The sequence below is a fragment of the Trichoderma ghanense genome, assembly GCF_004382785.1.
Source record: "Trichoderma ghanense strain CCMA-1212 chromosome Unknown scaffold_11, whole genome shotgun sequence".
NCBI lineage: Eukaryota > Fungi > Ascomycota > Sordariomycetes > Hypocreales > Hypocreaceae > Trichoderma > Trichoderma ghanense.
The window spans coordinates 665,675-690,514 of NW_027395674.1; the positions used below are offsets into that span (position 1 = coordinate 665,675).

At 52.8% G+C, this 24,840-nt stretch overlaps 9 protein-coding genes across 9 annotated transcripts; 3 read left to right on the forward strand and 6 right to left on the reverse strand.

Moving 5' to 3' along the window:
* Positions 1 to 392: 392 nt before the first annotated feature.
* CCMA1212_008222 (uncharacterized protein) lies at positions 393 to 1,230 on the forward strand (the record flags this gene model as incomplete). The annotated part of the gene is made up of 2 exons (XM_073705363.1): positions 393 to 878; positions 937 to 1,230. The coding sequence occupies 2 exons, from the start codon at positions 393 to 395 to the stop codon at positions 1,228 to 1,230; spliced, it is 780 nt and encodes a 259-aa protein (XP_073556357.1).
* A 543-nt stretch (positions 1,231 to 1,773) lies between these two features.
* Positions 1,774 to 3,286, forward strand: CCMA1212_008223 (uncharacterized protein; the record flags this gene model as incomplete). The annotated part of the gene is made up of 3 exons (XM_073705364.1): positions 1,774 to 2,278; positions 2,335 to 2,408; positions 2,462 to 3,286. The coding sequence occupies 3 exons, from the start codon at positions 1,774 to 1,776 to the stop codon at positions 3,284 to 3,286; spliced, it is 1,404 nt and encodes a 467-aa protein (XP_073556358.1).
* A 349-nt stretch (positions 3,287 to 3,635) lies between these two features.
* On the reverse strand, positions 3,636 to 5,475 carry CCMA1212_008224 (uncharacterized protein; the record flags this gene model as incomplete). Its single annotated transcript, XM_073705365.1, has 6 exons — positions 3,636 to 3,688; positions 3,742 to 4,040; positions 4,091 to 4,326; positions 4,378 to 4,474; positions 4,531 to 5,265; positions 5,336 to 5,475. The coding sequence occupies 6 exons, from the start codon at positions 5,473 to 5,475 to the stop codon at positions 3,636 to 3,638; spliced, it is 1,560 nt and encodes a 519-aa protein (XP_073556351.1).
* Positions 5,476 to 6,459: 984 nt separating this feature from the next.
* On the reverse strand, positions 6,460 to 7,944 carry CCMA1212_008225 (Salicylaldehyde dehydrogenase; the record flags this gene model as incomplete). The annotated part of the gene is made up of 3 exons (XM_073705366.1): positions 6,460 to 6,651; positions 6,739 to 7,749; positions 7,843 to 7,944. 3 exons carry the CDS (start codon positions 7,942 to 7,944, stop codon positions 6,460 to 6,462), a joined length of 1,305 nt encoding a protein of 434 aa, XP_073556352.1.
* Positions 7,945 to 9,098: 1,154 nt separating this feature from the next.
* Positions 9,099 to 10,476, reverse strand: CCMA1212_008226 (uncharacterized protein; the record flags this gene model as incomplete). The annotated part of the gene is made up of 2 exons (XM_073705367.1): positions 9,099 to 10,318; positions 10,371 to 10,476. 2 exons carry the CDS (start codon positions 10,474 to 10,476, stop codon positions 9,099 to 9,101), a joined length of 1,326 nt encoding a protein of 441 aa, XP_073556353.1.
* A 1,074-nt stretch (positions 10,477 to 11,550) lies between these two features.
* Positions 11,551 to 14,338, reverse strand: CCMA1212_008227 (Ferric reductase transmembrane component 3; the record flags this gene model as incomplete). The annotated part of the gene is made up of 7 exons (XM_073705368.1): positions 11,551 to 12,691; positions 12,760 to 12,881; positions 12,941 to 12,993; positions 13,061 to 13,299; positions 13,370 to 13,717; positions 13,793 to 13,833; positions 13,889 to 14,338. 7 exons carry the CDS (start codon positions 14,336 to 14,338, stop codon positions 11,551 to 11,553), a joined length of 2,394 nt encoding a protein of 797 aa, XP_073556354.1.
* Positions 14,339 to 17,528: 3,190 nt separating this feature from the next.
* CCMA1212_008228 (uncharacterized protein) lies at positions 17,529 to 17,765 on the forward strand (the record flags this gene model as incomplete). Its single annotated transcript, XM_073705369.1, has 1 exon — positions 17,529 to 17,765. The coding sequence occupies one exon, from the start codon at positions 17,529 to 17,531 to the stop codon at positions 17,763 to 17,765; it is 237 nt and encodes a 78-aa protein (XP_073556349.1).
* Positions 17,766 to 19,109: 1,344 nt separating this feature from the next.
* CCMA1212_008229 (uncharacterized protein) lies at positions 19,110 to 20,467 on the reverse strand (the record flags this gene model as incomplete). Its single annotated transcript, XM_073705370.1, has 3 exons — positions 19,110 to 20,112; positions 20,174 to 20,359; positions 20,433 to 20,467. The coding sequence occupies 3 exons, from the start codon at positions 20,465 to 20,467 to the stop codon at positions 19,110 to 19,112; spliced, it is 1,224 nt and encodes a 407-aa protein (XP_073556350.1).
* Positions 20,468 to 22,036: 1,569 nt separating this feature from the next.
* Positions 22,037 to 24,023, reverse strand: CCMA1212_008230 (uncharacterized protein; the record flags this gene model as incomplete). The annotated part of the gene is made up of 4 exons (XM_073705371.1): positions 22,037 to 22,936; positions 23,003 to 23,134; positions 23,215 to 23,802; positions 23,964 to 24,023. The coding sequence occupies 4 exons, from the start codon at positions 24,021 to 24,023 to the stop codon at positions 22,037 to 22,039; spliced, it is 1,680 nt and encodes a 559-aa protein (XP_073556161.1).
* Positions 24,024 to 24,840: the final 817 nt, after the last annotated feature.

The following is a 24,840-nucleotide window of genomic DNA, read 5'->3' on the forward strand; positions in this document are numbered from 1 at the left end:
CTTGGTGCTCTAATCATGTTTCCTGCATGTGTACTTCCCGCTTCTTGATGAAGACCAGAAGGATGGCCATGACCATCTATGAGCTCGATAGGATCATGCATGTAAGCCCGCCACTGCAGATCCCACTCTTTCTTGAATGAATCCCAGCAAGCTAGTATGTGTCTAGATCCTGTTCAAAGACTTGAATCAAGCTACACCATGATCGGGCTACTTTGCATTTACTGCTTTCTGGCACGTTGCATCCAGGGAAGGGCCGGAGTGCACGCATCCCCCTAACACCCACCCCCTCGGATCGAGGGGACACTTGGTCATACTCTGTCTGACTACAGATATTCTGCTCAGCCATTTCTAAGACCACGAGGAAATTTTATGACGAATTGGAAAGGCTCAACATGTTCAAGTCCAAGTCGGAAGATGCTGAATACAAACGTCTCTCAGAGGGCGAAGATTTTGAGTCTTTGGAGAATGAGCCACTACAGAAAAACAAACGTTTGACTCTGCTAGAGAAGTCATCGAGAGACTTCTCTATCATTCATACCGCAGTACTCCTAATCGAGGCAACCCTGTGTGCCCTTCTTATAACGGGCTTCATTGCGCTCCATCAGGCGAAACAGGCACTACGACAAGAAACTTCTCTTGATGGCTTATCGCGACTTGCATCATATAATACTTCCATAAAGTTTCAAAATGGCTCTGAACATATGGCTGACTCCCGTGACGCCGACGACTACTGGAGAGACCTGCTCGGTTCCGGAGGCGTCATATCGCTAGACACAGAATGGGCCCGGAATCAAGGCTTGAGGCCCTCGGCGCAGTCCCCAACAGATTCCTCCCAGAGCATCTACCAAGTAGACGTTTTCCACGCCCTTCACTGCTTAGTATGCAATCTTCTTTCTTGTTCCATATGGATACTGCAGGACTAATTGTGGCTTTCAGAACTCCATTCGCCAAAACCTCATGTCAAAAACGCCGCCTCCGTGGGACGAGGCTCATATGCTTCACTGCCTCGACTATGTTCGATCTCAGTTACTTTGTCATCCCGACTTGACACTTGTCACTACCAATGATTTGGAAGAGTTTGTGCTCGACGAAACACATAGATGCCGTGACTATGGCGCAGTGGTGGAATGGGTGCATAGACACCGGTGGATCGAATTTCCAGAATGGCTGAGGACGAAGAGCGAGAAGAATCATGGCCACGAAGCGATACACAACCACACAATGGCATAGCCCCCATAACCAACAGGGCTACTCCTAGTCAGAAGAGATCCTATTGTACCTGGTCACGACAGTATGTTCATATAGAAGTCTGATCCACAATAACAATGGGAGCCTCAATACTCCGACAGCTTCTCTACCAACGGCTATACCTGGCTTCCGTATAACATGCCATGATCCGTAACTTGGGAATAGGCTAACCTCCCAAGTCTGAAGATCCTGATAAGACGAATAAGGTTTCGCATCAACGCAGATACTTTAGGGCTCAACAACGCCAACAGCAAGTTTGGGTATAGCCAAACAGGGCTTCATTCTATGGCCACTTTCACTTAGCTTTCCACCTCCATCCTGGGTATTTAAGGAAGTCTATCGTCTCTCATCAAGCAAATGTCCCCGAATCAACTTTCCGCTGGCTTAACACACAGTCTCTCGATTCAAGCATTGCTCTTCAATCCACCGCTCTCGCAACGCAAAGCTTGATCTTGATCTTGATCTTGTGACGAAGCCACAAACGACAACTTCCCGCGGAAGACTTTGGGATTCAACACGACCATAATGGATGACTTCGCTCGTTTCCATTTGTCCTTCTTCACCATCTGCCCCCATTGTCTCCATCCGAACAGCGTCTCGCCGGAGATTTACAGCTACCCCGAGCAGTCGGTGCTCACGGTCTGTGGCTTCTGCCTCCACATGGAGATGCTGCCGGCACCCGAGAAATCTTCCGGGGTGCCAAAGTTGGACGGTCTTCTTGCGTCCATGGCCTTCTGGACAGAGTCGGTGCCGGCCAGGGGAGGACTGCTGCAGTACTTCCAGGACGGCGCCGGCTTCTCGCCGCCGGACTCCCTCGTTCCGCCACAGGGGGAATTGGAGATGAGACTCCAAACCATGGAAAAATGGCGCATAATGTGGGAAGAAGGCGAGCACTTACCCACAAAGCCATTCTTCTATACGACCCTCCAGCTCGCGACTAGCCTGGTCATGCCTCTCGACCGGCTCAACGCCGTTCCCGAGGACTTGAGCGTTTATTGTTGTCGTACAATGAGCTCGTTTCTCCATTTCAGTAAGTGACCGATGTCCTTAACTGGTTTCTGCACTCTCACTAACATGGGGTTTCAGTGGTAAAGGGGTCGTGGCCAGGACTCAGTAAGCGAAGAGACATTCTTCCTCCAGGCCCAGCTGGACGGGCAGAGGTAAACAGATGTCTATTGAAATTCTTCAAAATTGCATGCTAACCAGTTGACAGTGCCTTCGTAGAGACCAAAACTCTTGCGTCCTGACAGGATGGCCGGATCCAGACGTCTGTCGCATCATACCATCAAACGAGACCGACATGAACCTGGAGCTGTTCCAACTGTCGCTTCCTCTCTTGGGCGCCCTACTCGGGCCTGAAGTGGCTAATCAGGTCTACGGATTTGCCACGATGATGCATGGAACCACTGACAAAGCCTGGAACATGCTTTCCCTGCGTCCAAGCTTCATCGAATGGTGGAAACAAGGGCTTTTCGGGATTAAGTGCGTCAGTATTAGGCAATCTCACACCAGCACCTGCAAGGTCCAGTTGCAGTTCCACTGGATGCCGCAACATGGTCGAAATCCTGACGACACGCTCACGGCAGAGCTCGAAGACGTTGTCAAGGAAGTCTCACAACATCCTGAAGGAGAAGAAATCCCCTCGGTGAGAAGGGCCTCCGGCCGTGAGCTTGAGAGTGGGTTGATTGTCGAGGTCGAGATGGAGCAGCCTCTGGTGGAGGCATTCAAGTTGGCCATCGATATACGGTGGGCTTGCAGCTTGATTCTGGCCTTTTCTGGTATTGCCAGGGCTTGGGAGCAAGAGGATTGCTCCAACGATTTGGGCGCTCAGGGTGAGAACAGTCAAGAGTGTGATGAGGAGCAACAGACTGAAGAGTCTGAGGGGGGAGAGGCTGGGGAAGAAGAGTCTGATGAAGAAGTCTCTGACAAGGCTGAAGACTTTGAGGAGGAAGAAAGTGAAGAGTCTGAAGAGGAGGAGTGTGGGGAGGAAGATTCCGACGAAGAAGAGTCTGACGAGTCGGACGAGGAAGAAAAGTGAAGGCAAGAGGGGCGTGACTCCTCCATCATGGGCGGACTGTAAAGTCGACGATTGCGGTGACAGAGAAGACTATGGTCTTCCATTCTCAATGTTCAAGAGATGCTAGATAGGAGATTTGGGAACAAGAAGCTAGCGAAGATTATACCCATTTGTTTGACCAGATAGAACCAGCGTTTGATGATCTTCAGTGTATGACCTCTTATCAGTCAAGTGACGTGTAGAGTATCTTCTTTCTCATCTGGTTAGGGATATGGCAGGCCATGCCTGATACTCCGTGGACACGTAGACCAACCATGTGAGCATTGCTTGATTGCATCTAAAAGCATGTATTACGCGTGTCAGGTACTTTTTATTGCATTACGAGCAAAATCTCTTGCTTCTCTAACAGCGAGAGGTACGTGGCTAAGGAAATTGATTAGCACAAGGGCCGTTGCATCATCTCGTCAGATACTTACAAGCGCAAAGCCATCGGCTCCCAACAAACCTGATTGCCTTCTTCAAAAGCTCAACCTTTTCCAGAGCGGCGGTCGTTGGCGACTCATGCGCGATCCTCACGTGTATCGACGCCACTCTATACAGCAGGTGAACCAGGAACGGACTGACAATGGCGCATATTTCTTCTGCGTCTCCTTGAACGAAAGATGATGCCATGTCGAGCGTCACCTGTGAGATGTGAGCGCTTTCAGTAGAGAATTGCGTGCCAGCGTGATCCGCGTCCTTGTCCATTGAGGAGGAGTCAAGAAGAAGAATGCCACTGTGTCATTTAGCAAAAAGGTCCATCGGCAGAAGCTGGGAGCAGCCCACCTATAGCAGATTGCCGTCTGACTGCAATATTCTAACCGCCTCATTGACGCCTCAATCTTGGAGACGTTGATGAGCGCAAAGATGGTGCGCCGCAACTGGGCTGTCTCGTTGGACTGTTCAGATACGTGATGGAGGACCTGACTGAGCAAGTGCGCTGCTTGTGCGAATCGCGCAAAGAGCCCCAGATGGTAGCTGTTGGCCGTGGCCAGGGTGTATATATGATCAGAGTCGGGCACCTATATCGGTTAGCGATGCCGAACTACTTGTGTGGTTGACGAAGAACTCACTCCCGTCTCCCATGCTTCATCGTCGACGGGCAGATAGCTTTCAATGTCCGCATCTGGTGTGATGAGATGCCGTTTGGGATCGCTCAAGTTGAGATACCTGGACTTGGAATAAGCATCTTCAATCTCAACATGTACTCAAAACAAGCTGCCCACCTATCAAGGACCAATATCGCCCACCAAATGCGACGGTGCTCTTCTTCTTCGATCCACTGAGCCTTGGGCGAATTCGACAAGAGTATGGACTTGTCAATACCCAAGGCAGTCGCATACTGAGCACACGATCCCACCGAAAGAAATGCCGCCGGATAAATGCCATGACCAAGCTCATACAGCGCAACAAGTATAGCAGCCTGCAAAACAGGGACGGACAAGACCCCCGAAGTCTCAATCTTGAAATGCAATTGCTTGACCGTCTGGTACAAGGGGTTGTTCCGCGTTGTCTGACGAGCGCAGCACAGCTTCATAGAAAGCACAAGCAGGTACAATTCGGCCCTCTTATAAGTCAACCGACTTAGCAGATTCGCGCAAAACTGCGGCTTCGAAATGATGGGCATCCACGTATGGACCGACTTGAAGAATTGAGCAGAGGTGGCTTGAATGTCTACCACGCTGCCCACGAGCTGAGCAATGTCGTCGGTCACCGGTACCTCTGCATTGACGACCGTCAACTGCGCACGGGAGAAGACGTCGGGATCCAGAAAGCGCTCGGCGATGAAGTTGGCGTTGGTAGAAGGGAATGATGGCTGGTCTGCGTCTTTCTGGTCCTTCTTAGTGGTGCTAGTAGAAGGAGGGCTGGCGGCGGACCTGCTCGCAGATGAAGCTGCTCTGATGCGGTCCTTGATCTTTTGCCTCTTTCGCCGACCTGGGTAATCACACGGAAGATTCTTCCTACAACACGGTCACCATGCTGAGCTCACGACATGATACAACATGTACGCCATCGATAGACAAGACTCACCGAGTGCAGAGCGTACACTCGGGATACGTTTTATCGCAGCGCCGCTTCGACTGCCGACACGCAGAGCACGACCACCGCAGAGCCAAAGCGCCGGCATTGCTCTGGTGGTTCGGCGACGGGCTTTCGTGGGGAGTGGACATTTTGGTGCGGTGTAACATGCAAGGTGAGCGGACTTTTCATCAGCGGCATGGGGATTCTGCGGACTTATAAACTGGACGACTGTGAAGTGCCGCAGGCGTCTTGATTACTATTCAAGTTTAGGTAGTGCGAGGAATGGAGATGGGCCGTCACTCTTTGGGTGAGGTATAAGTAAGTGGCTGCTATACCTTGACCTCTAAATATTGCTGACGACTGTAAGGTCTGTTGCTTACTTCCCGAATTGAGGTGGATCCAGTCATGATCTATATCTGATCATTTTCACGTTTTCTAATTGTCTTCACAGAGGCCCACTTCAAAGCCCATGGTCATCGCAACGCCAGAGAGATCCTTTGAGTTTCAGGCACTTGACAGCCTACTCTTGTTCCTCTTGAATCTCGATAGTACTTGTCGTTCCATTAAGACAGAGGTCACCAGAGCTGACAAATGTATCATAAACGCAGCCACATCGGCATCTCAACCTTCAATTATCCTTCTCAGTCCCATACATCCTCACCGACGCCTCATGAAGAACCCTCCCCAAATCCCTCTCCGCAGGCCCATCCTGCTGCAACTCCACTGTTCCCTTATTAACTTCGTATGCCATTCATATGCCGTAGTCCGGTATTTCCATGGCGAACATTGCATCCTCTTATAATGGTTCGGTGCCACCGGAAAGTCTGACGTACCAAGTATATATCAAGCCTCAGGTGATGGGATCAATCTTGTTCACCATGTCTCCTAGACTGAAGCCCTTTATGAGCTTCCGTTGCGGCGAGTCAAGCTTTGCGGCCTTGCGGTGTTATAGATGCCGTTTAGCCTCTCACAGCAGCATTCGTAAGTAGAGCGGAAGTGAACCTCAGACTTTAACCTTGCGCACCTACATCTTGTTCATAATGCATTGTTTGAAGATTTGTCGCAATTCTGAATAGGCAATCGTCATAAAAACTCTAGAGACAAGTACATATCATTCAACACGCACCGCCCCCTTATTTCTCGTCGCCAAACCGGTTCTTGCTCACAGCAGGATCGTGAATCGAAATCGGCTTCTCCTCCAAAAACTCAGCAAACCCATACTTGCCATTCTTTCTTTCCCAGCCACTGTCCTTGGTCCCTCCAATAGGCAGAGTCTGCTCGTCGTACCCCGTGGTCTCGCAGATGTGAATCTGTCCGGCCTCGATCTGCTTGGCGACTCAAAGAGCATTGAGAACATCTCGGCTGTGAACAGCGGCGTTCAGGCCGTAGGTAGTATCATTGGCAACGTGTACGGCCTCGGCCTCGTCCTTGACAATGGTCAAAATAGCTGCAGGGGAAAAGATCTCCTCATGAAAGATCTCATCAGTGCGCTTCACGTCGGTAACAATTGTAGAGATGAGACTCGTTCCCTCGGCATTCAAGCTGGCATCGCCGACAATAAAACGGGCTCCAGCAGCCTGAGCTCGGAGCAGGAGATGCTGTCCCCTCTTTGCCTGCTTCTTCGATACGGCTACGCCTTGTTTGCCCGCAAACGTCGTAGCAAGAGCCATCTTGAGCTCGCTGATGAGCTCTTCAGCAACATCCTCCACCACGACGACGCGGTCGGTGGACATGCATATCTGGCCGTGGTGCATAATCATGCCCTGGATAATCTTGCCAGCCGCGTGCTTTGCATCAGCGTCCTTGAGAACAATCGCAGGCGCTTTTCCGCCGAGCTCCATCAGCACAGGCTTCAGGTGCTTGCTGGAGAGCTGACCGATGATGCGGCCGACAGCAGCACTGCCGATGAACTCGATCTTGCGGATAGATCGATGTGCAACCGGTGCCTCGGTGACAGCAGTTCCATCCCCGCGGGCCGCTTGGACAATGTTGATGAGGCCCTTGGGCTTACCGGCCTCTTCATAGGCCTGGACAATGAGGTGGTGGGTTCGCGGGCACAGCTCGGACGCCTTGAGCATGACGGAGCAGCCAGCACCGATGGGAGCGGCCATTCCCCGTCCGCTGAGCACCATGGCCGCATTCCAAGGCGGGATGGCAAGGACAGGCCCGACAGGTTCATTGTACACCAAGACGATGGACCCAGGGACTTCCAGAGACGGCAGCTCCCCCGTCGCCATATGCGAGATGTGCGAAGCAATCTCACGCATACCGCGCGTTAGATTGCCCACGTTGAACCGGGCCCGGCCCTCGTAACACCCCGTCTCGGCGACTTGTACCTCGACGAAGCGGTCGACCCAGGAGTCGATCACATCAGCCGTGCGAGGGAGAAGGTCTCTGCGCTGGACATGAGTTGTCGTCTTCCACTAGAGAAAGGCCCGCTGGGAGGAGTCAGCCGCCTGCGTGGCGATCTCAGCGGTGGCGCTGTGGGCGTAGTGGATGACTTTCCCCTAGGAGACTGATTCCACGGGGATGAGGAGGGCGTCGTGGACTGGGAGGGCGATGCCGTCGATTTTGATGGGGATGACTTGTTCGCCGTTGGGGCCTTGAACGAAGGACATGATGATGATTTTGTTTCTTGAAAGCTCAGGGTATCGACGTCGTATGAAGTTGTGTGGGCCTGTGCGTTTGAATGAACATGTTATTTGGATGATTGAGTTGTTGAGAGCGGTGGTTCTTCATCTTAAACTTCAGAGGGATTCATGCCAATTATATCTACACGCGCGCTTGCTAGACATCATCTCCATGCTGGGTTCACATCATGCACGTCGCTACTCATCAACATCACTGCCCTTTTCAGTTCTCGTCTTGAAACTGAACCTGCCGGCGGCTTCGCCCTCCGTGAGGCGGAGCTCGCTCGCTCGGCGCCTGTGAGACGCTGCATCAAGGGAGTCATCTGGTGTCTCTGTTTGCTCCGTGAGAAGTAGCGACGCCGTCTACGCTGGTTGCTGGATTTGAGTACGGAGTGTAAAGGGTTGGGCTATCGTGTGACAAGTGGGTTGGTTGCAAGCAGGGGGTTGGGCAAAGTAGCAACAAGAAGCAGTCGCTCAACTGTCAGGCGGGAGCGTCCAGCTACGTTTCTCGAATAGAATCTATCTGCGCACTACCATTCATACTGCCATAATATCCCACGAAACCAAGAGTGACATCAAGTTCCGTGATCTGTAGGGCAGTTCAAGCCTTGGAGGAGGCCCAGGTCAACACCGTTGGCAGCGGTTGATCCAGTAATATCACGTAGGGAGTTTTCACTCTTGGACATTTGGAAGCAAACGGTCTATTAAAGTCCCTGTCCATTTATCTCCTCTCCATACCGCCCCTTTCTGCCGTGAAAAGAAGAAAAAAGATAATTGAAAGTCGAATAAAACCGACCCTCAAGTCTAAAGCCCGAGTCCCATGTTTTCGTGTTCGTGAAGCGCGATCCCAGTGTTGATGTCCCAAAGCTCGAAAGCAGAAGACTGACCAACCCTAAAGTGTCCCAGAAGAAACACGGTCCGTCTGCCAAATCGAGCCACAGCAGTGCTGAGAAAATGAGAAAGAGAAACTGAAAATCGGCCATGTCCACCCAGATGCGGTTGTAGGTTGCAGCTTTTGCCTCCCAAGAACTAAGTAAAGAAGAAATGAAATGAGGTAAAAAGAAAAATACGCAAGTAAAGCAGGTCATAACAGAAAGGGCCGATCGCGAGCTCTGGGAACGGTGATGCGTGTGTCCCGCGTTTCACCAAATGAAGCCATCCTCAGTGATCTGGATCCCCGAGGTCTGCTCTTCCTCATCTCGAGCCATGGGGACAAGACTCGCTTCGTATCCGTTGAGCTGAGAAGTTGTGCCGTCATCGAGCTGAGCATCATCTTCTTGTCCACCCATATCTTCATCCTCGTTGAACAGGCTGTTCACATCTCCGTCGTCGTCTTCCTCCTCATGATCCTCCATATCAGCATCGTCGGCGTCAAAGCTCAGATCGGGTGGAACATCGAGCGAGCACCGCAGATCCATCCCCGGAATTTCCACTTCCACAGCACCGTCATCACCAAAGTAATACGCAAACGCATCGCCATCAATCGCAAGCTCGAGTTCTGGCAAATCGTCCACGTCGGAGTCGTCCTCCACCACGTACACCTCCAAATCAATATCCGGGTGCCCCTCGCGACAGCCGACAACCTCGACATCGTGAAGGATATGTGGCGCTTCGTCGTCGCTCTCCAAATACTCGGGCTGAGGATGGACCGCATTGTTCATGCAAATCTCATCGTCAGATTCCTCCTCTTCGTCGCTGCTGCTTTCGCCGTATTCGCTGCTGCTGCCGCTAAAGACAGAGCAACTATCGTCACCGCTAGACGAGTCGTACGCAATGCTGGAAGTATCAAAATCAGGCGTTGCCGCTCGGCTGAAGATGAGCGAGTGCGGAATGCTGCTTTCGATGCTTGACTGGCCCATGTCCTCATCCATGAGCTCTTGTCGTTGGGCTTGTTCATTGAGAGGGTTCTCTAGGCTGTAGCCATTGCGACGCTCCAGAGCTGGACGATTCCATGTGGCCAGAAGCCCGCCGCCGACGGTGATGTCTTCGAGCCTAAGCCCAAGCTTTCTTGCCTCTTGAAGCTTCCGATTGCCTTTGTCCGTGAGGAGGCTGCGAAGGGTATCGCCCAGAGCGTTGGCGACATCCAAGTCAAGCAAGCGGTTCTGAATAGCGCAGTGCAGAGACTCCTGTTCCGGATCCCACTGCATGTCGGGCCAGGCCGGCAAGCAATCTCGACCGATGAAGATCTTTTCTAGTGGAACGCCTTGCTGACCGGCAATAGCAAGACGGGTGTTGGACTCCCGCTGGATGTAGTCTGCGACGTCAGACGCGACGAGGGTCCGCGGGATTGCTCCGTCGAGGAACTTGAGAAAGTCGGCCACTTTGTCCCTGACCTCTGCCGGGTCTGGGTCTGTCTTGTGGTCTCGGAGGAAGTCAGCATCTCGACGGGCTCAGAGTTCTTCTTTGCTACGAACGCTGGGGCTGAGATCGTCGACGGATCTTGCGGCGGCGGTTGACGAGCGGGTTATCGTCGTCGCTGCCGGAGGAGACTTCGATGACTGTTCGCTTGTTGGAAGCCATCTTGTGTGGTTGTTGCGAGAAGCGTGATTCTTGGGCGTGAAGGAACGCAGAGTGAGATGCAGATGCGGCCGGCTTGGGAGATGCGCAAGAAGAAGTCGGCAGCTTGATGAAGAGAGAAGAAGAAGAAGAAGAAAAATAAAAATAAAAAAAGAACGGGCGGGATCAAATAGAAGAAGATGGAGAGAACAGAGTCACTCCAGATACGCCTGAAAAGGCTGGTTGTGGTGAAAGAAATAATCTTGACGGCGGAAAGACGTTGGGAAGAAGAAAGCGAGAGCGCAAACACCACGAGGTGAGACGTTGATGAGCAGACCGAGGCCTGTTCTCCAATGCCTGGCAGCAGTTCAGCCCATTTTGAGGCTTGAGCATTGTCGACAATGATCACGGCTGGCATTGTCGCCATGCAGATTCTCGCCCTGGCTTCACCTGGGAATGGAAATGCACCTCATCTCCACCCCAGATCACTCACTGCTCCTTATTGTCCCCCATCGAATCTGCGGTTATGGCTCCGGTACCACGTGCTTTTTTCCGGTGTGCGTCGCACGGACTTTGCGGTCGTCGGGATTGCATTGTTGACCCTTGATGCCTCATCGTGAATCTCGTTGCTGTGAGTTGAGGCTCAGAGGTTGGCGTTCATGTTTGCGTTTGATGTCCTCGCCTGTGCAGTGCCTTGAGCTGTGGCTGTTCTGCTGCCGAGCCAGTTATGAATCAGCTACATTTTCCCCTGTTACTGTACGCGGGGCCTTAGTCAGCCCATTCTCACCCATCAAGTGCATCTTCCTCGTGGCACTGAATGTCCGTCTTCACATCTTCTCACCTCAGCCTCAACCATGCCAGCAGCTGTTTGGAACCGTTCCTTGGCCTATTGGTATTTCTTGGGCTCATCTCACATCGACTCAACGATATGAACCTAAACCACGGTCATCCTAGCCTCCGTCGTTCTTTGAGCCTTACATTATGCTAACTCCCGTCTTCCATCGCATCCATCAACGCTCGCATACCACAAACCAACATCCCCCAGGACATTATTCTGGATATCATAAATCATCAATTCAACTGGCCATTTTAGAACTTTTACCATCCAAACGCCTCCTCGAAATACTCGACAGAATGGCTCTGCCGCATCGCCCGATACGTCGCCGCCCTCGCCGCATCCGCCATCTCACTGGGACCGCACGCAAGCACCGCCAGCCGTGATCCAGACTCGGAAGCAGACGCCGCCGCCTTCTCAACGATGCCCGCAATATCCGGCCTGCCCATCCTAATCGACGCAGTCGCACCATCTGGTGCCTCAGACACATCCGTCTCCTCCTTGCTCTTGAGCACGCTGCTCTCTGCCATCCCCTTACACTCCTCTGCCGCAGATTTCTCATCCTTCGGCGGTAAAGGCAACGAGTCAAGTGACTCCTTTGCAGTATTCGTGCAGTAAAACATGCACTCGATGTCGTCTCGCGCAAGTGTCGCCGCGAGTTCTCGCTGGGCAATCTGCTTGATGAAAGCTTGGCTGCGATTTGACCACACCAGCGTCAGTCCGCGTATGCGTGTTCGTCTCAATTTGTTAGGCGCGGCTGTCCTTGCGATGTGGTCGAGTATGTACGGAACCATGGTCGCGATGCCAGACCCGCCTGCCATGAGAAGGACCTCGTCATACGCCCACAAGGGCTCGGCCGTGCCGTAAGGGCCTTCCAGGAGGACGGTCTCCCTGTGGATTGCGGGAAGCTGGGACTTGGTCTGAGCCTTGAGACAGACATCGCGGAGATGGCGCGTCCAGCCGTCATATGGGCGAATCCAGAAGGAGAGGAGATTCTCGCCTTCCACGGCTCCATGTGGTGAACCTGCTTCGATCGATGTCACAGCAGAACCATCTACAATTCTTGATAGCACATCTGTTGATCCTGCTTGTCCTCCAGGGTGACTGCTCCAATGGGCCAAGGTGAAAGGGTGGTTCTCCCAGCCTTTGAGACGGAATGGCTGGTACAGATAATAGTGCTGGCCTGGCCCTGGTTTTACATGTGTGTTGATCTGGACGGTAATGATGTTGGCGTCCTGGTCATAGGCTATGGCGGCGGTGCTACGCTGGAGCCTCGTCTTGCGCAGCCGAACGCGGAGATTGCAGTAGACCACCCGGACAATTCTCAGGAACCGGTCGAAGCTCCAAATGGCAACAAGAGGCCATAGGTATGGGTCATATTGGCCGTCAAAAATGGATGTGTGGCTGCCGTGTCAGACTGTAGTCAGTACATGATGGATTCTGAGCAGCGTCAAATAGACGGGGGAACGTACTAGAATAGGGCGACAATCACCACGACGGATAGGACGATGTGAATCAGCAGAAATGATTCATAAATCTTTCTTCGGAACCAGCTGAAGGAGAAGAAAACAATGACGCTCATTGAAATCGTTGCCTGAAGCGAAGCAACATCAGTATATTACTTGAAGAGTTGTAGGTCAGAAGCAGCCTTACCGCAACACCGAGGTAGAGCCAAGGTTGATGGAAGTCTGTCCGTAACTCCTCCCCTGGGTATATTACGTTAATAAAGAGTCACTATGGTGGGTAATCCGGAGAAGCACGCGGTCAACATACCATAACCGGCCGTGTAATAGAATGCCGTGTATCCAATGGAATGCATAATGGCCTGCAATGTCGCTATGCGAGCAATGTGTCTGTGAAACAGATTGAACGTAGAGAATTGCCATCCCGTCAGCCAAATGAAGATGTTGTTTCGGCCGCTGAACATCCAAATCAGCGGTAGATTGGAGTACGCCATGACGCCCGCTCGGTCAGCGATATATCGCCATATCTGAGGCGCCACCTTGGGCCAACTTCCAGTCATCCCGTGTCAGCCCTTCTGTGTCTCGGTCTGTTTGTCTGTTTCTCAGTATGTGTACTTACTATAGATTGCCCTCGAACGCACGATAGTTGACACAGCAAAGCACGAAACTGACGACCCAGTATGAGGCGACGACGAACAGCTCAATCCGCGTCGGTATGGTGCATCCAAACAAGAGCTGGCGGTGATACGGAGGGAAAACGCTCGGAGTAGTAAGACGCTTGCGGACCTGCGAATACAGATACGCGAGTGACTTGGTTCCTGCTCTCGATTTCTCGCGGCTATCCGCCGAGCCGGTGTCTTCGGGGCCGGTGGGCAATGGAAGCTGTCGGCTTTCAAGGAAATGGGCAGCGAGTCGATGGAGAGTCCCGACGAGGAGAACGCCGCCCCAGAAGCCGTACATGGCAAACCTGCAGTGTTATACATGTCAGCCTTTGCTTGCGTCAAGTTGACCAGTATCGGAGCATGGTGCAACAGAATCTCACCCATATCTTTCACGATTTCGAGCCTCAAAATCCCACTCGTCCTATACCATCTTAGCAATGCTGTTACACATCAATACAAGGGCATGGAAAACCAACCTCCGTCTTGAAGCCTAAATCAAACCAATCCCTCGATATCAAAACCGGCGTCGTAAGGTTCGTCATAACCCTCGTATCAGCCTGATCAAGCACAGGAAAGCCGTTGACTGCTTCATCCGTCAAATTGGCAGCCACATCTTCCTCGGGCAAAAGTTCCGCGCCGCCATACTTTCGGCATAAAGTCTTGAGGTAGTCAAAGCCAGGATCCAAGTCAGAAGGCGGACAATAGGTCTTGGAGATGGCGTAGATAGAAGCGACTTTGAGCGGGTTTTGGCAGCTGGCCACGTAGTAGTTGCCGTAGCCAATACCTACAAAGTTGAGACCCCCGAGGATGCTGAAGACGGCGGAAACACATTCCTGATCGACACTGATGGTGCTCGATAGGGCATGTGACGAAAATAGGCCCACCAGAAGCAGGCTGATTCTCAGCATATACCTTGTGGCTATCATGGCTCAGAGGATCTATAGGTCCTGGGAAGTCGTCTGTCCCACAACAGATGAGAACTTGCACGGAACAGGACGCCAGATATACATCAGCTCGGCAACTTGCGTTATATAACTACCACCTCATACAATCCCTCGGCAGCTCGTGAACAGCATCACGGTATCCGCTCACGCCACTGTGGGCTTTCAGAAACCAATATTTCACCCCATAACAGGAGAATCTCCATCCCACTCAGCACGAACCCATCACCACCCGGACTCCGTCCCCCCAGGTAGTTGGCACGCCCTTTGACAAACACTCCCAGCTTCACGGTTCCATACCCGCAATATAAGAAAAGAAGAAAAAAAACTTCATCCAGGTGGAGGCACGCTGCTCGACATGGTCTCGATCAGCGGTCTCGATCATTTGCTGCATGTCCTAGGGTCGCATCTGACTCAATCCTTTACCTAAAGGTGGACTGATCAAAATCTTATCAGATTGATATTGACTCATCAGATTAGATTAGATCTGATCCTGGCCTCTGAGTGGCTGTGTCGAGGAGAAAGTCCACTTTATCGTCTCCCCTGCCTTGCCTGATTAGGAACGGCCGTTTGTTTCTTCTCAGGCTTGTTCATGCTAAGTGCTTTTCTCAGGGCAACAGCCTCCAGTAGCTGAGCCATTTACTTGACTATTATCTTTGCTTGTGACACTCCGGTCTATTCTCTAGGTTGATGTCGAGATCAGGCCTTCCAAAAATAACCTGGGAGCTGTGGGCTGACCAAGGGAGCTACGGATTGACTACTCGTACATGGCCGGATAACCCACGGTTTGCTGCCGAGCTTCCCCTTCGAGGTGAAGATAGAAAGACCCAGCTTCGTAAACAAAGGCCCGATGTACCCAGCAGTCCCTTTTTGCGGCTGAGTGTGGATATTCATAAAGTGGCGACAGAGCAACCTTGTTTTTGCTCTTCTTCATGGTGTCATCATGTTTCATCAGAATACTGACCCTGGTGCTGGTCTGAATAGATAATCGTTCTCATCTGGAAACGTTACATAGTATTGCTCCTCACAGATTTCTAAACATTAAGGCAGGTCACAACTAATAAGTGTTATAAGAGACGGAAGAAAAGTGATTACTGCTAGCGAACGGCGCTGGGAGTGGAACATTATTCGGTTTGGAGACTTATCTGTTGTACCGGCCTTGTAGTGGAAGTAGACCGGGATTTCAAGAGCCTAAATACCAATTCCGAACGTGTTTACCACCTGTATACTTTTCAGCAGGTGAGCTCAGGTTGATTGAAAACGAGGGCGACGGTATTGAAGTTACTTCTCAGCTTCATACTTAAACAGCTCCGAAGAAGCAAAGGCGTGGATGAGGACGATAATGCTAATAGAAGAAGCCGAAAGAAGCCAAGCCGGAATAACACCATAGCCTGGCTTCCTACAATTAAGAACACAATTTCCTTGTCGTCTGGAAGAGAGGCAAGGAAATGCAACCTGATGACCATGCCACTACATGGACATGTGAACAGCTCATCTTCAATCCCGCCACGATCAAGTCACAATGCAACACCATCGTTTACCAGATCAAATCCACTGAGAGCAACTATAATGCACTGGACAAACCTATAAAAAGACACATCTCTATGATGACCAAGCATAAACAGAACACAGGTCCGTCACACTTGTGGTCGGTCTCGGCCGGAACTTATGTAAAGGGTGAGTGCAAGTTTGGGTCCACCGCCTTGGCCACTACAGAAGTATGCCTCTGAGTCCGCGACGGCCCTGCGCCGTTCTCAGCAACGGTCGAGATGACATTCCGCAGGGGCTTCACCTTGAACCTCACCTACATCGACCTGGGCGCCGCACTGCAGGGACATTCGGGTATTGAGGTCTTGTGTTGGAGGGGGCTGTAGTTGTGACAGCCCTCAGCCGGGTCGTACGCCTGCGCGTTGCCGTCGTTGGCGCTGCCGTTGGTGTCATAGGCCGGGCAGGGCGTCGCCGAGGACGCCCCATGAAGGCGGCTGGGTCAGGGTGCCGACGCTGCAGTTGGTCCGGAAGGTTGCCGCCGCTGGTGAACCACTGGCATGAACCCCCCCGTGGTGGACGTCGAGGGGGAAATTGCCCGCGCGGATGACAAGGCACTGGTCGAGTCGAGGTCGTGGTCCTTGAGAACGTAAGTGGTCGCCGACACAGTCCGCTTTGCTGTAGATGGCGATGCTCCAGGCTGCGGTTGGGCTCAGGCCGCAGAGGTGTCGTCGGCGTCAGGGTCGCCCAAGATGAGCAGCTGGACATATAGTCGACCGGATAATCCGTCTCACGATGACCTGGGAAGCGTCGGTCATCGTGAAGACGGCAGTGGGTCTCGTAACCAGGCTGACGCACGAGTCGCCAGCTTGAACGAGGATATACGAGCAGAACTGCCGCGGCTGCCTGTAGCACGTTGACGCTCATTCTCACAGCAGGCAATTGCGGACACTGAGAGACATCCTACATTGCCCGAATTTCGGGCAGTCTGGCCGCCATTATATAGCCAGCGGCTCTATCACAATATACATACATGGGAGCCCATACCCACGTTCCGCCTAACCAATGATATACTTACAGGATCAAGTTGACAAGGCAACGGCTGCTGCGCGCCAATTCTTTGCCGGGCATCTTTGCACGCTGTCCGGAGGCCGTCAGAAGGAATGGAAAAAGGGAAAAACAACAGAGAATTTTTACTCGCATGTAGGTATGGCCTGACTCTGTCCTGGAGTCGGAATCTGTTTTTCTTTATCCCTGCCACCTACGCTACCGATGGCGCTCATTGGACAGCAAAATGGGTGTTGGTTGCAAGTTCGTAGATGCATGCATGCTGGTGATGACTTGCAGGCCCCCCCTGTTCCTTGCACTGTAAACATTACAACCCAAAACGGTCTCGACCATGGCCCAACTTCTGGTTGGTCACTCTACCCTTTGCGTTATGCCGGCAAGGTCTCGGGGACCATTTCAGTAACATTTGGGGATAACGGTGTCGATGATTACGAGGTAGATACTGAGTATATGTGTATTTGAAGTGCGCAGGCAGCAACCTTCATCTGCCTTTGCCGCCACCTTAAAGGAAAATCACTTGCAATGGCAAGATGTTTTCCAATCCCTATTGGCTTTCACCACAGCCGTTGTAATGCTGCAGTATCTCTTCTCTCAGTTCTCTCAGTCCAGAGCGCGAGCAACGATGGAGGATACAGTAGACGATGAAAACGCCGCGGACTACGATGATACGTGTACATTGGGGATGATGCAACCCGGAATGCCCGAGTACTCGCAGTATCTGAAAAGATACGATGGATGGCGCCCCGAGTTCAGGGTTGACTTTGCCGGGGGCCCGGGAGGCTTCGCGAGGGGGTGGCCATCTAAGGGCGGCAGCCATGCCTTATCACATTGCTTCGGCGTGGAACTCGGCCGCCGCTGAAGAAGAAGACGTGCATTGTAATAAAAGTGAGTACCCTGTTTTACTTGAGAATTTCCTTTACCGAATTAGAAGATTAACAGTATGCTAATTAAACATGCGGTGCGACAGCTAGGTGCCACTTGGTATAAGGCTGAATCTGAGTTATATAAGATACAATATTCAACCTGAGCCCAATGGCATGGATCTAAATATATTGGCTGGCCTGAGGGAGGTGGAGTCTGGGTTCTGGCGATACCAGCTGCCGCGGCTACAATCAAAGGCACTGCCATCATTCAAAACGCTTTCAATATGGAAGAACGGTGTCGCGCGATTGAGCAGTTGGGGGGACGCTTCTATAAGAATCCGAAATCTTGTCGATGGCTGGATCTGCCTTGAAATCAACTGCCTCCAGGATCTTACAGAAGGGGACACAGAGACCGTTGATCATCTGGTAGAGAGGGAGGGTCGCAGTTATATCCCGGCCATCTTACTTCACAAACAGCGAGTATGGAAACAGCCTCGTCCTGATTGCCCTCGCGGGTCATGCAACACTACACAATTCCCTCGTCAATCAAATTCCACCTGTCCTCGACGAGAGCACCATAAGACTTCGCCCAAATCTGCAACCGTTTCGCTCCGTTATATACGGTTCGTGCTCAGTATCCAGCACATACGACCACAGGTAGTGGAGAACTCGCGGGTCCCCCTCAAGCACTTCTCTTGAGTGTGATGTCTTCCATTCTTTTTATATCCCAAGACTCCAAACCTGGAGTTACAGGATTCCCTCAAGACGCGCGCCGACGCTTAATCTTTCACCATCTGCCACTGTCTGTTTTGTCTTCCTCGCACGGCCGGATCCTCGTTATCATCGCTGACGAAATACCCTTCGCGTCCTATTGCATAAGCGCTGACGCTCCCCGAGGCCGCCCTTTAATCGTTCCTTCGGCCATGTAAGGAGATTGCTGACCTCGTTGTGCTCGCCAATCGGAGACGCCTTAAGGCCTCATACATCTCCGGGCCCTCTGCCACCAGCGCAATGGTGTGCCACGCGTTGTCGAAAGGCTGCTCCTGGTCGTGCGCAGGAACTTGTTAAAGTAGACAGAGGAAGAAACAGAACAGTGCTATGGCAATCATCTTCGCTATAGTGTAGGCCCGTCCCTCCGGCCCCGGGCTTGAAGGCATTTTCGGTTTCATCAGGGAAGGACAGAACATGGATAGGGCCGAAGTCTAATAAACGATGTATTCTCCTAGCGCTTTAGATGTTTGCGATCACCTTGATCCTGACCGTTTCTATATACTGCTGGTGTTCCCCCTTAGTCTCCACGTTCACTCGTAGTAAATTGAGCTCTCGGTCTCCGAAATGTACTACCGTCTAGCTGCGGCAATCTTCATACCCATCTGCCTCGCGTGCTGAGCCATGAGGGCGTCAGCAATAGTCAGAGCGGCCATGGCCTCGACGATAGGAACGGCGCGAGGAGTAACATTAGGGTCGTGACGGCCCTTGGCGGCCAGGATGCCCTCGCCCGAAGCGTCGTAGCGAGCAGTAGTCTGCTCCTGGGAGATTGTAGCGGGGGGCTTGAACGCAACGCGGAAGAAGATGGGCATGCCGTTGGAGATGCCGCCCTGGATACCGCCGGAGTGGTTCGTCTTGGTCTGCAGGCGGGAGGGAGGAATGCCAGCGCCAGAGCTCGGCGTCGCATCGTCGGCGGCGGCGGTAGACACAAAGGGGTCATTGTGGCGGGATCCGCGCATTTCGGCGCCGCGGAAGCCAGAGCCAATCTCAAAGCCCTTGGTAGCAGGAATAGACATCATAGCATGGGCGAGGAGAGCCTCAAGCTTATCAAAGCACGGCTCGCCGAGGCCGGAGGGGCACCCGCGAATGATACAGGTTACGGTACCACCAGTAGAGTCGTGCTGATCGCGGAGCTCGGCAATCTTATCCTCCATACGCTTCGCGACGGCAGTATCAGGGCAGCGCACGGGAAGGAACTCATCTACCTTCTCGCGGGTTAGGGAGTCAACAAGCTCGAGGAACTTGGGGTTGCTGCTAAGGGAGTCAATATCGTCGCTATCGGTTGAGGGCCTGTCCTCAAAGAGCTTGATGTTGCCAACCGAGGAAACAAAGGCAACGATCTCGACGCCGTAGGCCTCGCGCAGCCACTTCTCGGCAACAGCGCCGGCGGCGACGCGGGCAATAGTCTCGCGGGCGCTGCTCCGGCCGCCGCCAGAGGAGGCCTTGGTACCATACTTCTCCAGGTAAGTCCAGTCGGCGTGGGAGGGGCGCGGGTAGAGGTCGATGGTCTTGGAGCCGTAGTCGTGAGGACGTTGATCCTCGTTAGGCACGGTCAGGAGGATGGGTGTGCCCAATCTGCGACCCCAGGGTATTAGCATCATGGCAGACATCACGACTTCCTGTAGGGTTGTCACACGTGCGCCCAAACTCGCATCCTGATCCTATAGTCACGCGGTCCTTCTCGTCGCGCGGGGTGCTGATGGCCGACTGGCCCGGGCGCCGGCGGTTGAGCTGCGGCTGGATGTCGGACTCGACGAGGGACAGGCCTGGCGGGCAGTTCTCGATGATGCAGGCGACGGTCTTGCCGTGGGACTCGCCGGCGCTGTGCCGATGGAGGTCAGTAGGCTGTTGTCTTGCGTTCCGAGCAGTTTCGCGCGTGGAGGGAGAGGACTCACGTCGTCACGCGAAAGTAGTTGCCAAATGTCGACATGGTGGCTTTATCTGTCCTGCCTGTCCACTGGGTGAATTGAGTGATGGAAGAGAGAGAGGTTGGTTGGAGTGGGAGGAATGTATGGAAGGTAGCGATATCGCAAAGATATTTTTCTTTAGCGGTGACTAATAAAGTACATGTATGTACTTACCCGTTGGTTCCACTATCAGTGACCAACTGCTCGGACTTGCTGGTCACTGTTCGGACTTGTGAGGCACTGGAAGTGGAACCAACGGGTACCTTAACTAATGTATGTCAGACTACATTAACCTTGAGGGTATTCGGGCTTGGAAAATAGTTGGTTTATTTTGATCAGGACAGGAGCCGTGGAGCGGAAGGAGTCGGGATATGGACTAATACCCCCTGCCGGTCAGGCAACTCCTACGGTATATATCTCAAGAAGAAGATAACCGAAACATCGTGTCCAAGGTGCCTACTCAAGTCTTCTCATCTCCTAGCTGCATAAGTAAATTATACAAAAAGCTAATGGATTCAGTTCATCAACTAATGGGTGACGTCTCACCAAGTATGAACCACAGTAACACCTGGGCCTTTTTCGAGCACACTATCATCACAAAAACAGAGCACTCGAGTCACAATACAGCGATCAGCGTAACATTCTCCCAACATCACTCCATTTCACATCCCTTTCCAGTCTTTCTTATACTCAAGAGGTTGTCTCATACCCAGGTCTCCAATCCACTGAACCCATCCCCCAAACCAATCCTTCAAACTGTTTCCCCAAAGCCCGTCCCCCTTCCAACGATCCCAAGAGGCAAATCATATTGCCCTCTTCCTTGCAAATACCAACGCTTCTCTTCCACAAGCACAGTCTCTAATGCCGGATATTGCAGTAGTGACACCGATCCTCGGTCCGTACCTCCACGACCCGCTGACAACCGCATTGACAATTGCAAACGTGCATCTCGAATGATATATGCCAAGAGACAACGACCAAAGAAGAAGGCTAAATTCCAAGATGATCGATTGAAAGCAAATAGAGTACGTCTAAAGGACGGCTTGTAGTTTTCTTTTCTGGCGTATTGTGCTTTGGGCTTCAGGTGTCGTTCCACGGAGATGTACATATAGGTCTGCCATATCAGTGAGTCAAGCCACATCCACTTCATCGAGCATACATTCAGTAACACAAGTTTTGACAAAGCTGTAGTGAATGGCCGTCGAGAACTTCCAACTTAGATAGGCTCTCATAATCAAACAAAGGGGAAAATTACAACTCATCCACCAACCACACTAGATTGTTGTCCTTGGGGATCAGTCCAGTAGGAAGTCATCACTACTTGAAAGGTCTCACCGGTCTCTCGTTCCCGATTACCTCAGACCTGTGTACGCGGTTTGCGATGCGAATTGTCCCGCATCAAACGCCTGGAGAGAAAAGCCCTTGGCTAAAGCCTCCATTGTGCCTGGTCCCTCCGGTCTGGACGATGAAGAGGAAAGGAGACAGTTGTTGGAGTTCGATATACACCTGCATCCCCAGCAAAGATCCCACCAACTCACAGATGCAACGAGGAAAGAAAAGGCGCCATCACCTCCAATTTCTCCGCTCTTCCGCTACGTCCGCACAATATTCTCACTCCCCAACACAGCATACCAAAAGATATTCTTCTGCGCCTTGGCCTCCACATCCCGCTTCTGCTCCTCCGAAAGCTGCGGCCCCTGCAGATCGTTGAGGAACCGTCCGACAAAGCTCCCCACAAACGGCTTCGCATACAGGTCGTACACCATCTGCGACTCCACGCTCCTCTGCCCGGGCGGCTCCGTCGTCGCAAAGTACCGCAGCGCGAGCGCCATCGGGAACAGGCCCGAAGCGCCCTGCATGGCGCCGGCGGCAGGCCCGTACAGGAGAGGCACCGCGTGGGCGATTTTACGCGCAAAGATGCCCGGGTTGAGCATCTTGATCTGAGGGACCTCATTGTATGACGGTCTCGCTGACCAGGCGGCGTCTTCGGGCGAGGTGGCTGGCGTTGAGGCGGTTGCCGACGATGCTGGGGAGTTGCCGAACGACGGGACGCTGTCGCTGCCGGGGCTCATGGCTTCGGCCGCATACTTCATCGCCATGCCCAGAGTGCTGTACAGCATCAATCGGGCGCCCCAGTACACGCTTGAAAGATACACGAGCGAAATCTCCGTGTCGTCCTGGGGGGTAGGCACGGGAGTGCCCGCAACGGTATAGTCAAAATGGTCCAGATCCGCGCCAATCTCCCTTTCCCACGCGTCCAGACTGTCGGAGATGTGCTGGCAGTTGAGCATGAGAATCTGATAGAGCTCGTTCATGCGATCCGGGTCCTGGCAGGCGCAGAGGTTGTCGTAGCTGACCAGCATGTACGGGATATCCTCCATGACATCCATCAACTTGTCTTTGATCGACTTGGGCACGATACGCCATGGGACAGTGCGCCACTCGGGCGTGTTGAGCGGTGATTTGGTTCGTCTGCCGATCGATAACATGACCTATTGCAGAGATTCAGTCAGGGCTATCCAAAGGTGACGGAGAGAAATAGGGTGGCGTAGCCATACCACTAGAACCCGTCCATCAACATACAGCTGATGCGCTTGCCCAGACATAAACGATGCCGGTCCTCTGGCCATGAAGAGAGCTAGCTGGCCTTCGATGTGAGCGCGCCAGTCGGGTGCTCTTCCGAAAAACAGCTGCCAGCCATGTTAGCTAGTCCGCCTGATGCCATCTTTCTCAGCTAAAGGTGTGGTGAGGCAAACGCCATGCTCCATACCTCGTAGGACTGCAATATCCTGGCCGCCACGAGGACGCCATCATTCTTTGACCTCCTTTCGTCATTAAGCCCTTTGACCATTTCATTAATCGCCCTGTTATATGCCTGGAGGCCCTGCAGCGTCAGTTGGCTGTGCTGGGCGACCTGATTCTTCTTGTCCTCCACACTCATGAATCCTGCGCTCATTGCCAGCGCCGCATATCGAATCGCCGGCTCTCTGTTGTAATATTCGTCGACGGCCGCCACCCACCCGTTGGTCGAGATGGCCGAGGCCTTGGGCGACAGCAAATGTCCGTACGGAAGAGACATGGAGATGAGCAAGCCGAAGAAGAGCTCTTCTCTGGCCGAGCGAGCGAGTGAGTCGTGGAGAGCTACTCTCGTGTCGTTGTTATGATGCTTCTTGGTGGTGTAGATGACGCTCCATGGCCTCTGCTGGGAAGATGAGCCTTTCCCCTGAGACGGCGGCGGTACGGCCTTGCCGTTCTCCCCGTTTGGCGTGTTGTTGACCCATACGAGTTCTCGTCCGTAGCCCTCGCACTTCAAGCCGGACCGTATGCATTGGTGGCATGACGGCTCGTTTTTATCACACTGTTGGAGAGGACACAGTCAGCAAGGCGAATTCGGCTTAGCGACGATATCCAAAGGGAGGTATAGATCGTGAGCGGGCACATCCCGTAAGATGGACTCGAGTCAGGGTAGTTGCGGGCGTTGATGGGGACGGGACGGGACGGATCAGCATGGGGACTTACACCCTTCTTTCGCCGTCGACAAGTGACGCAGCCCTTGGATCTTCCAGGGACTCCCACCATCTTGGCTCACTGTTCGGTCCCTTGCAGAGAAACGTTAAGATAGAATAAGTTCTGGCGCGGGCATCAGGTCCCGAGCCCTAAAGGCTGAGTCTGTTCGGTCCCGTCTATCGCCTGATGGTCCAGTGCGCGGCGGCTAGGGACTGCGGGTGATGTCGCCGTCGGTGGTGATCAAGATGGAAACCTGAGTGAGCGGCCTCCTTATCAATGTCCGGCAATAGATGGACGATTTGCGCTCCGGAGATGCGGGAGCAAGTTCTCCAGAATGGAGCGTCCCCCTTCGATGTGACTCTAGGAGCGCTTAGCAGGCAGTTCGTCTTCACCCGTTCGGCGATCGCGTGTCAAGCTCAATAATGTATGGTAGGTGTAATAGCAGGTGAGTGATAGCGACAGCCAGCAGATAGAAGCAAAGTTTCAGCCTCTGCCGTCGAGATATGAGTCCCTCTGGAAGATGCCTTTATCAGGGCACCGTGGAGTCCGGTTCCCAGCCGTTCGTCCCCCCCCGGTTGACTCAGCCCCTCATCAAAGTCCGCCTCTCGCGATCGCCAGCAATCACCACCGATCGAAAGATCTCGATGCTCTCGGATCTTGGTCCTGCCGGAAACTGTTTGACTTTACCGTCTGCAGCCAGATAATTCCAGCTGTTTTGCTAGCAGTTCTGTCGTGTAGCTCAACTCTGTCACGGACGCCGTGGGATTCGCTGATGAGAGACAAGAACAAAGGCAGCCCCAAACATGTGCTCTCCCCAAACCCAGATATTATAAGAACCACACGAGACGAATAGACAAGGTCGAGCTCGTGTGGGACCAAGCCTCAGACC